This window comes from Podarcis vaucheri, assembly GCF_965113315.1.
Source record: "Podarcis vaucheri genome assembly, chromosome: 12".
Lineage (NCBI taxonomy): Eukaryota > Metazoa > Chordata > Lepidosauria > Squamata > Lacertidae > Podarcis > Podarcis vaucheri.
In genome coordinates this window covers 24,413,285-24,424,467 of record NC_138750.1, presented here as the reverse complement: position 1 = coordinate 24,424,467, position 11,183 = coordinate 24,413,285, and the positions used below count along the sequence as shown (strand labels likewise).

Below are 11,183 nucleotides of genomic sequence, written 5' to 3'. Positions count from 1 at the left end.
CGGCCTTGTTAGCCCCCGAATCCGGCGGTGTCGTCGTTTTTAAGTCGGCCGGATTCTCCTTCCCACCCTCAAAATGGCGCCCCCGTTTCTCCCACTTCCTCTTATTCCCGGGCCTGCGAGTGAGGCGGGGCCGGTGGGGAGAGTCGGCTGGCGGAATGAATGGGGGAGGGCCGCCCGGTCCGCGGAGCGACTGAAGGGTTAAGGTTTCGGGGTGCGGGGAGGGCGACGCAGCCATCCCGGCTAGCAGAGAGCGAAGCGAGGGAGGGAGGGAAGGCTTACGGGGCCACTCCAGGAAAGAGTTAAAAAGGAAAAGCGGCGTGTTTCGCTCTGCAGAGTGGCCGGGAGGGAAAGGCAACTCCTTCCTTTCAGGTTTCCCACGCTTGTGGCGAATCAAAAAGGGGGGGGGGGTTGATGTGCAAAAGGTGTCTCTGTGGAGGTAGAATTAAGAAATTAGCTTGTTTATTTTATCTCGGTGGAGGCTTTGCGGTTGTGCTAGTTTGATTATCCTGTGGTGGCAATGCGAGATCAGGGTAAGAAAAACTTGTTTTGTGTGTGTGTTTTTTTTTTAAATCCAAGCAATTCCAGGTGTATCAGGGGCACGATCTCCTGAACCGTTCTTAACATGTAGAGAGAGACTAGTAGGTATTAACGTTGGCTTCATATTTTAAAGCTGCTTTAAAGAAAATTTAAGGCTCGATCAATTTGAATGGAGCACAGGTAGTTACAATATCGTCACTTCCAGTTCCTTACTATGTCATTTATGTAGCTGTCCATCAGTTATTGACTGAATTAGAGGCAAATCGTTAAATTGGAGCACTTCAGACTTAATATGTGTCACCCACTACTTTGGTTGGTTGGTTGATCAATGTCTGGGATGTACATCTAAAGTGCAGTAATGTTTAAAACAGCTTAAGTGGAAGTCCCTTTATTTTAAACTGTTTCAGATACTTTGTGCTGTTCGAATCTGTTAATTTATGTAAAGATTTGTTTATAAGGAGTCTGCAACTACAATGCAGTGTGTATGTGAATAGTCAGCAGACAAATGCATTAGATATCTATGTAAAAGTATTGAGTAGTTGATTGTGTGATAACTTGTTGGGCGCACACTTTGTTTTCCCATACAAACTCATTTTGTATGCAGTAAAATTTACCACAAATAACAATGTGAAGCACTACTCTAATAAACTAGTAATTCTTTGGGAGTTAAAATATTGAGAAATAATTTAGGACATATACAAAGCACCGAAATTATGAAGTTACAACTTCATATCTTACTGAACAATTCCATATATTAAACAAACAACAAATGATATCTTCCTAAACACACTTAGGTAGCAATCACATGTACAGTAAAGACTGAATTGCTTGAAACTTCTGAATAAAAATGCATAAGATTAGGTTGCATAGCACCAACTTTTTATTGAATTTGGATGAAAATTCTTTTCATGTATCCCTCCAACTTTGGCCCCTATTTATATCTATTTTCTTACACACAGGAATCCCCCCCCCTTTTTTTTTTGTCCCTCAGTGAAATGGTATTCTCAGAGGCTCCTCCTGGTGTTTTATGATGTAGTGTACTGATTGATTTATTACAGTTTGATTATTTTCATATATGTATTTAAACTTGAAAAAGAGTTAAGAAGTATTCAGTGCTGTATTAATAAGTAAACTAATATTAAAGCTGGACATTTTGATGAGAGTTACAGCAGCTTTGCATTTTAACTACTTGCCGGATATTCCATGCAGGTCAGGCTGTGGGTTGATAGAGGAAGAATGGCCTCTTCTGTCCTTCATCTGCCACTTGCTTGGTCTCCATGCTGGCCACAAAGAAAGCGAAGCCACTTATTCCTTGGCCAGCAGAAAAGAGCAAGAAAGTGGAGAAGAGACAGAGAATACCATGTTCCTCCTTTACCAGCTTGCTTGGCTTCCATGAACCCTCTTCCTTCCCAGTCATCACATGTCCAGCATAGAAATAAAGAGGGCTGGTGGACGAGGCAGGTAACATTATGTCCCCCTCCCCCACCAGGTGATTGCATTTCTAAAGTGCAAATGATTTTACTAACCTGCTTTTTACTTCTAAGATGGGCTTGCAAAGGAAAGATGGAGTTCTCCATCATCCATCAGCCTCATGAATAAATAAGCAAATGAGTGTAAAAACTTGCAAGCTAATAACTGACTGTTGTATTGTGATACTAAATCATGATAAAGTTATAATTTTTTTTCCAATATATGGAGAAAGTTTGGCATTCATATGAATTCCAAGGTATATCTGAAATTAGAACTAGTACACCTGTAAATCCAGATATTTTGTTTCTTTTTATGAAACATCATTGTCTTAGAAAACGTAATTTTGTTCCACTCTATGTGGGTGCACAGCATCATCTAAGTCAAGGGTACACAACCTGCGGCCCTCCAGATGTTGTTGGACTACACCTCCCATCAGCCCTGATCACTGTCTGTGCTGTCTGGGGCTGATGGGAGTTGTGGTCCAGAAACATCTGAAGGGCCACAGGTTGTGCACCCCTTACCTAAGTTAGGTATGGTTGGCTCACTAGTAATTTCTTCTTTCTCCCTTCCTCTTGCACCCTACAATTCATTTCTAAATAAAGATGGCTAGCTAGGCCCAAGCGATATATTGATATATTGCCCATGACTGTTATGAGGAGCAGACCGTGATGTTGGCCTCATTCAGTGGTATATCGCTGGTGAAACCACTACTGCTCCTGAGTCCCTCTGCTAGCAGTGTCTGCTAGAGATAGTCAAGAACTCCTTCCTCCAGTGGGTGATACTAACAGAGGGACTCGGGAGTGGCAGCGGTTTCACCAGCAATATATCGCTGAGTGAAACCATCATCCCACTCTGCCCTCATACAGCGCAGGCATCAATACAGCTTGTTCTTCCCTCTGCATCTTTAAACTGCTCGACTGAGGAGTATGCAGCTGCCCTTGCCTCAGTCGAGCAGTTAAAGGAGCCCCCAGCCCAGTGCTGGCTCCCACAAGTCAGAGGCATATTGGGGGTGGGGCTCTGTGAAACTTCTCAGCTGAGGGAAGCATGGTTGCCGCTCCCCGCAGTGAGCAGTTAAAGGAGCCCGGGTGCTCTGCCTACTCCAGGGCTAGGGGGGAGAGCACCAGGGCTGTCTCAGCTGTGGAAGGGGAACCTTCCCATTCCCCAGCTGAGCTGCTCAAATAAACTGCTTTGCCCTAGCCCAAAAGCACCTGGGTGAAACCACCTCAGCTCTCAAGGTGAGAGCTGGGGCAGTTTCCCCTGGTGTCTCACGGGCAGAGGTCAATGCACCTTGTTTTTTCAACATCGCGGTATATCATCAAACTGCGATGTTTGGCTGGTGATACACCACAGTGTTGAAAAACTGATATCGCCCAGCCCTAAAGAAGGCAGGGGGAATCTATAACCCCTTTTAATCCCTATTTTTTCTGTAAAGAAGTATAACCAGGAATACAAAAGCTGAAGTATTAGCAATCATTGGTGATAATTGCAGTGTTTGCTTGGGTAGTTTTCCCTCTTCTGCTCATAGGGCAGTTGGTTGTAAATCACCACTGTGTGGGGTGGGTGGGTGACTATATGAACAATATTTTTCTTTGGCCTTCAGATTATCAGTACAGTCATACCTCAGGTTACAGACGCTTCAGGTTGCGCGTTTTCGGGTTGTGCACCATGCTGAATCCAGAAGTACTGGAATGGGTTACTTCCGGGTTTTGGCGCATGCGCAGAAGCGTTAAATAACGCTTTGCACATGCGCAGAAGCGCCAAATCACAACCCGCACGCACACAGACGTGGCACTGCTGGTTGCGAATGCTGCGGGTTGCGAATGTGCCTGCCGCATGTATCACACATTTGCAACCCGAGCGTCCACTGTATTTAATTTAGATTTTCATTGAAGTAAGCAGGAATGAAGCATCAAATGAGAAAGTTGGATATGCAGGCATTTAGTAACTGAATTTGAATAGTTTTGAGTGGTTGTTATCCAGTGATTTGGTGAAACTGCAGTATTTAATAACATGGTGTAATATTTTAAGATAGGTTAGGAGCAGACGGCCATCTTTTCAGGAATGTTTGGAAATGCCTCTGTAGTTGTAACAAACAAGAGAAGTTGGTGCATTCTTTTTCCTTGTTTACATTTTGGCATTGAGTTGAAAAATAAGAAGAGCAACAGGTTTGCCCATTGTTTAATATTTATCTTGTGTACACTTTAAGACTTACATATTTTTGTTAGAGGAGCTATATAAAGAAAAGTAAGCATATATAGTCAGAGCATTATAAAGATTAAAACGTTTAATCAGCACATTTCTTTTAATTTATCAGGACTTAAAATATCTAACATTTGACTTCTTTAAATGCAAGGAATATTGATTCTTTTTTGCGAAAAGTGTCTAAAGGACTTTTCCTATAAAAGCTTGAAATGTAGTAATGAACACTTCATTTAAAATTTAATAAAGAAAAGTAAATTGATAATAAAAGCTGCTCTTCATGCTTTACAACAAACTTCCTTTGCCATTCCCCTCAGTTTTAAAAGCTTTTTATTTGCCTTATGACATTTGAGTTGGGGTGGCGTCTGGTTGCAAGCTGTACTAAGCTCACTAGCTGCATGATTCTTTGTATCTTGATAATGGTTTATGTCCTTCTCAAAGAGGCTTAAGGTGGAGCAACCAATTTTATGGAAACAGAAGTTAGCAAGAAATTGTAAAATATTTAGTAAGCATTTTAAAATGCTGCAGGAATAACCAGTTTGGCCAAATTAGAAAGTTTTATGGTATCACCAGAATATGTGCACACTTGGAACGTTGGTGGAGCTTGGGACAAAGGTTTCCACCCACTGGGAATGCTACTTTTATGTGGTATTCGGACTTGTTAGATGTATGTTGTATGTAAGCTAAGACAGTGATCAGGCGAAGGGCAGAAGGTAGTAATAGGATTCAAGTTTGTTATATTACTTGAAATCAAAACATGAACCTTGATTTGTGTCAATAACGTATGACAGGATGGTGGTGCCTGAACACTCCACTATCTGGAGGTGCTTGCCTGTAGATCCTTGGATCTTGTCAGTTTTCGCACACTAGCAACAGATCCTGTAGAATTCTATCCATTATATTTTATCTGCACAATCAGAATGAATTTCAGGAACCAAAAAGTCTTATTGAAATATACAGTTTTCAAGCTGTCTGGCCCCATACTGGCAAATAGCCATTCCATTTTGGCATCTGTATACCTGTTTAAGGAGCCATTTGGTGCCTGGCTTATATATCTGAGCTTCTGGCACTGGACTGTGTACAGATGATGAGCCATGGGGTAATGTACTCTCAGCAACTTGTCCACATCAAGAGGGTTGGACTGGAATGGTTTTTAAGGGCAGTTTCATGTAAAACATGCTACAGTCATCAATCTTCATGGTTATAAAGGCATCGCTTATTACATTTTTATTTCACCTTATCAGAACTTTGGGCTGCATATAGGGTTGCCATTCTCAGCCCTTCTTTCTTCAAACTTAATCAGTGTTAGTTTATGGTTGAGTGGAGGCTGAATCTGGGTTTTCTTGGTACTGGTCCAACACTCTACCCACTACACCAAACTAGTGACCTATGAATGATGATTGTTGACCTAATCCATATCTTAGAGATGTTCACAACCATTCACCAGGCACATTGTGTAAAAGTATGTTTCTGCAGTCTGGACTTTGTGATTCAGTGATGGCTCCAAGAGCACCCACAGCTGAGAATCTATATAACTAGGAGGATTGAATACTATCTATTATTATTTTTACCCCTCAAGTTGTAGTATTTGCTGATCATTGCTCCTTCCAAGTGTAAGCTTGTTTTGTGCATTTTGAAAGTAGGAATGAATAAGGCAACACAAACTTTTAGGTGTGAGACTTATAACAGTCTTAATTGAAATCCATACACGCAAGCAAGATATCTTTATTTATTTATTTATTTATTGAATTTATATACCGCCATATACCATAGGTTTTTAAAGCCCTATTTCCAATGTTGCAGTACTCATTTGTCAAACAATAAACTCTGAGCTCTTAAAATTATTATCTGTATTAGTATAGAAATTTGTAGTATGGTCTAGAGATCCAGATAGAAAACAGCTAAGCTATTCATGTTTTTAGTGGGAAACCTCTATGTTGGAGCTGAATAGATGTTTCTCAGGTGAGCTGGGTTTTGCTAACCTGCTTGACAAGGATGAAGCTATATAAAGGAAAATGTTGTTGTTTGAGGTTGAGGAAACCATTTCATTCTTCCAAAGTTACAAGTAGCCATTACAATAAGTGGAGAAGCAGCCAGAGTCTTGTTACACCCATCCTTTCTGTATAGTATCAGTTTCATTTTGTCCAGGATGTGGAAAGGTGCCACTGAGCTGAGTAAGGCCTGATTAATGCAGAACAGGATGTGAAATAGTTGGCGATCCAGTGGAATAATTCTGAGGAAATTCTTAAGCAGTCAGACAGGATTTATATGCAGTGTTTATGTTGACTCTGGAATATGTCCCACTGTATTAAATGTTTAAATGGTAAGTGTCCTTCCAGCATTTACCGCCAGAGGCTATGGGAGACATAAGTAGTCCCATGAGGAAACTCTGTGCTGTAAAGGACTTAACATCAGTCTACTTAGGCACTTGTATACCAATATTATTTAAGAGACCTGCTGTGGTCCAGAGGTTCAGCATCAGAGTGGCAGTTAGAAGATTTTAGAACTAGGGGAATGCTTATAGCACTTTTTTGACAGCAGTTTGTATACCCAGCAACAGAGAAAAGCTGCGAGAGACCAAAGCAGCAGTCCTGTGAGGAAGCCCTGGCCTATGTGAGACCTAATATCCAACTACTCTTAATCAGTAATTTCTAGGAGATTCAGCTACAGAGTGAAAATTGGAATATATAAGAACTAGAAATAAAACCGTATACACCTTTGCCTTGCCCTAAAAATTATCGCCCTTTTAAAGTATTTTAAATATATTGTAAACCACTTCAGCAAGTTCAGTTGGTAGGCAGGATTTAAGTACAATGAATGGGCCTTCCATCCTCACAAATATTTAGTCACAAATAGCTGTGTGTGTTTTAAAAGGTAGCTGATGATGACCAATCCAGGATCCAGAGCATACCACAGTCCACATGAAAATGGTAGTGAATATTAGCTGGGTTTAGGCAAAGATGAGAACCTTGTTGGCACCACAGAACAGCAAGGATGGGCTTGGTCCCCATGGTTGCTGATTTCAGATTTGGCAGACATGTTAAATGTGACCTTGCATTTTCTTGTTTGCAGTGATATAGTGTCATGAAGAAACCTTATGTAGGTAGGGGTGTAATTAGAATGACGAGCTGGCTCTACCTCATTTTTCATGTTCTTGCTGCCCTCCACATGTTGGAGGACAAGTGTCTGTGGCAGGCATTCTGCTGTACATGTGAAGACTTGCTATACAAGTTAGAATCCTGATCTGGATTGTGTTGTGACTGTTATGCAGGGTTACTGTGCTGATGTGACATATAGAATGCTTGTCATCACACAAATGTGGCAGCCCCACACACTTCAGGAAATGCCACCTAACATTCATGGGCAAGGGGCAACTATTTCTACTCCCTCCTAGCATGTTTGTGGAAGCACTTTGAATGTGATCATCTGGATTTTGAACAAACACTTGTTGAAATTGTTGTTGTTCTGTGAATATATTTTAGAAACAATTTATATATTTGTTCACACAGTATTTAAAGTTGCAGGCTGCAATAAAACAATTAGGATTTGAATTTGATACTGTTTCTTAGATCAACAAATTATTATTCTTGTGAATTGTCTTTTTTAAAGTTGGGGCATGCATGAGAATTGGTAACCAGAGGGTAGACAATGACAGATGAGTTAAGGGGAAAAGTGGGTATTTCTGTAGAAGTTGCTATGTAGAGCAGGTAGAATTCAGTTGGAGTTATTGTAGCAGACAAACTGGAAACCTGTACTAACATGCCGGGAGTGGAGGGAATGTGGTCAGTGAAAAACTTTCTATCCCTCTGCTTACTCAAGTCTTTTGCCAAATGTCTCTAACAGGGTTTTTGGTTAGTACACAAAACCCAGCAGTTGCTGTGTCTGCAATCTGCGATAAAGCAGGCTTGTTGCAGCAACTGATAAGTTCCTGTGCAAACCAGCTCTGTTGGATCAACTTTCAAAGAGGCCTGATAAATGCTGTGGCATAGCAATTCAGGTTGAGCCACATTTGGGCCAAAGGAGAGGGGAATTAACAGATCATCCACCCCCACCCCCCTTGACATCATTGGTCCTCCCATAAACATTCTTGGTCCTCTACCAAGTACATTACCTTGGAATACCACTTGCAGAGGGCTGAGTTATTGAAGTTCATGGTCAGTTGACTTCAGTCTGTCAAAATATGAGAGACTCCCAGACCAACCTACCCAACTCTTTATCTCCTTATTCTACCCTGTACCTAGCAGGGTTGTTGGGCAAGCTGAAATGGTCAGTGCTATAACATGTGCATTAGAGAAAGATTTCTTAGCTATTTTGTATATTCCAGTCCCAGTGACAATACAACCTGTGGAGTCCACCAGATAGGCACCACTGCTATCCACAGAGACAGGCAAGGTCTGCAGTAATGTGCCTAAAGCTATTTTTAATGTGAATAAAATAGTTAACGGGTCACAAGAGCTTCCTTAGTTGTGAGGTTGTTAGTTGGCACGTTAAGTTTGGTTATATGATGAACCTTAATTCCATCTACTGTGAAGTATACAATGTCTCGCATAATTGAGCTAATCTATCTATGCTGGAGGGATCATTCTCTTCTGAAGACTGCTAAAATGTACTGTATTTTTCGCCCTATAGGACACACTTTTTCCCCTCCAAAAATGAAGGGGAAATGTGTGTGCGTCCTATGGGGTGAATGCAGGCTTTTGCTGAAGGAAGCTCTCTGCAAGCCTTGGGAGCCCGTGGGAGTTCCCGTCGGGCTCCTTAGGCTTGCGGATAGCAGCCTGCATCTCGAAGCCCAGGGCACGCAGAGCACGCCCCGGGCTTCAGTTCCCCAATCTGGTTTGGAGGCTGGCAGCGGGGAGAAGCGTGCTTCTCCCTGCCGCCAGCCCCACAAGCCCGGGGGACAGCGGTGAGGCGGAACGCCGCCTTCCTGCTGTCCCCCGACGCGGTTTGGAGGCTGGCAGATATCCGCAAGGCATGGGAGCCTGGCAGGAAGTCGCGCCGGTCTCCCAAGGCTTGTGGAGAGCTGCCCGTTCTGGGGGCTGGGGTCGGGGGAAGCTCGGGTTTCCTTCGCCCCAGCCCCGCGCCTGGGGGGGAAATAATTTTTTTCTCTTTATTTCCTCCCCCCTCCAAAACTAGGTGCGTCCTATGGGGCGACAAATACGGTAACTTTCGATTTATGAATTGCTGTGAAGAGAGTAGAGAAGACCAGGCATGTCCAAAGTCCATTTTGGGGGCCTAATCCGGCCTGCCGGTTGATTTAATCTGGCCCCCGCGGTAGTATTTCGCCTCCTCAACAACTTCAGTCCTAAAAAAAAGCTCAACAACCTGTTGGCTCTCACGCATGTTCACTTCATCAAATCTGGCCCTCTTTGAAAAAAGTTTGGGCACCCCTGAAGTAGACACATACCTAATTTGAATGGATATATTTTATTGCCTAACAATTTTATTGCCTAACAGCAAAAAAATGTGGTCACTAATTTCTGAATACTGTTTTGTGAAACAGGTTATTTGAGTTGAAGGCACATCGAGGTTCACATCCTGGAATCGTCTTTTTAAGAATCTGAAACAAGGGACTCCTTTCTAGTTTGGACATGGCCAACCGAGGAGCAACTAGACCCAATGGGCCTAATGCTGGAAATAAAATATGTCAATTCAAGTTAGTTCTTCTGGGAGAATCTGCAGTTGGCAAATCAAGTCTGGTGCTTCGTTTTGTAAAAGGCCAGTTTCATGAGTTTCAAGAGAGTACGATTGGAGGTGAGAAAATGTTGTGTATCTATGTATATCACTGTATATTTATTGGGAATTGTTACTGCTGTCAATCCAAAATCAAATTTCATTGGACAATAGCAAACATTGCACAAGCAAACTTCCCCTTCTCTCTCCTCCCTTGCTGTAATCCTCCCCATGCCACCAAATTTGCTCTAGAAGGCCATCCAAAGCAGATATTAAGGTGGGGGACATTCCATCAAAGATTTCTTGTTTTCATGGCAAGGTGGGCCTGTTGTATTTTATCCAGTGCTTTAATTATTTTTATTTGCCCCATATTTTTGTTATGTTGTGAATATTGCATTATCTTGAATTTTTCTGTTGATTAAAAGGTAACTTTTAATTTTAAGCTTCTGCTGTAACAGGTTTGTGGAAGCTTGAGTTGTGTAGAAATCAAGGTGTACACATGCAGCACTCTTCCCCATTGTGATGCCCCCTAGTGTGTCCTGGCTGGGGGGGGGGTTGAAGACGTATGGAGGGTGCCAGGTTGGTGAAGCCAATCCACAGCTGACAACAGATACTTGCATTAAAGTTTTTGAAAGACAGGGGTAAATGGGTTTAATAGCTCACTCATAGATAGTAAGATAGGAAACTTCCTAGTAAAGTGTGAGGTGGTGCTTTGTGTGCAAAATGTATTATTGTTCTTTCTTTTAAAAGGAGTTGCCTCCTTCATTGAGGAACTACAGCTCCTGCATAAAGATCTGGGCTAGTTGTGGCATGGGTGTATGAGCTCATAGCTACTTTAATTCGTATTCAGCTTCTTTAAAACTAGATGCTGCCTAACACCTGTAAAAAAGGTAAAGGACCCCTGGATGGTTGAGTCCAGTCAAAGGCATCTAAGGGGTGTGGCACTCATCTTGCTTCAGGTCGAGGGAGCCTGTTTGTCTGTTGGTATGCCGTTCATTGTGTTCCTGAAAACAGCTGTAAGTCTGAGTCCTTTTGTGCTGCCCTCTGGATGCCAACCACTATATAACACCAAGGTCACAGGTTCAATCCCTATATGAACCAGCTGCATACTCCTGCAATGCTAGGTGATCCTTGGGGTCCCTTCTAACTCTACAGTTCTAGGATTCTACGATATACAACAGCATTTGTGAGGTCATTGAGCCTAACTCGTACTTTCCAAGATATATAAACTCTGCCAGAGGGGTTTGTCTGTTTCAAGGAACCCATCATACCTCTCAGAATTAAGGCTTGTATGTTTTATATGTGAC

At 42.3% G+C, this 11,183-nt stretch overlaps 1 protein-coding gene across 1 annotated transcript in view; it reads left to right on the top strand.

The window, feature by feature from the left end:
- Positions 1 to 403: 403 nt before the first annotated feature.
- RAB5A (RAB5A, member RAS oncogene family) overlaps positions 404 to 11,183 on the top strand; it is a 20,084-nt gene continuing 9,304 nt past the window's right edge. The window contains exons 1-2 of the mRNA XM_082193559.1: positions 404 to 530; positions 9,707 to 9,957. Of these exons, the coding sequence (XP_082049685.1) occupies positions 9,795 to 9,957 (163 nt within the window). The 5' untranslated portion in view covers positions 404 to 530; positions 9,707 to 9,794. The remainder of the gene's footprint in view (positions 531 to 9,706; positions 9,958 to 11,183) is intronic.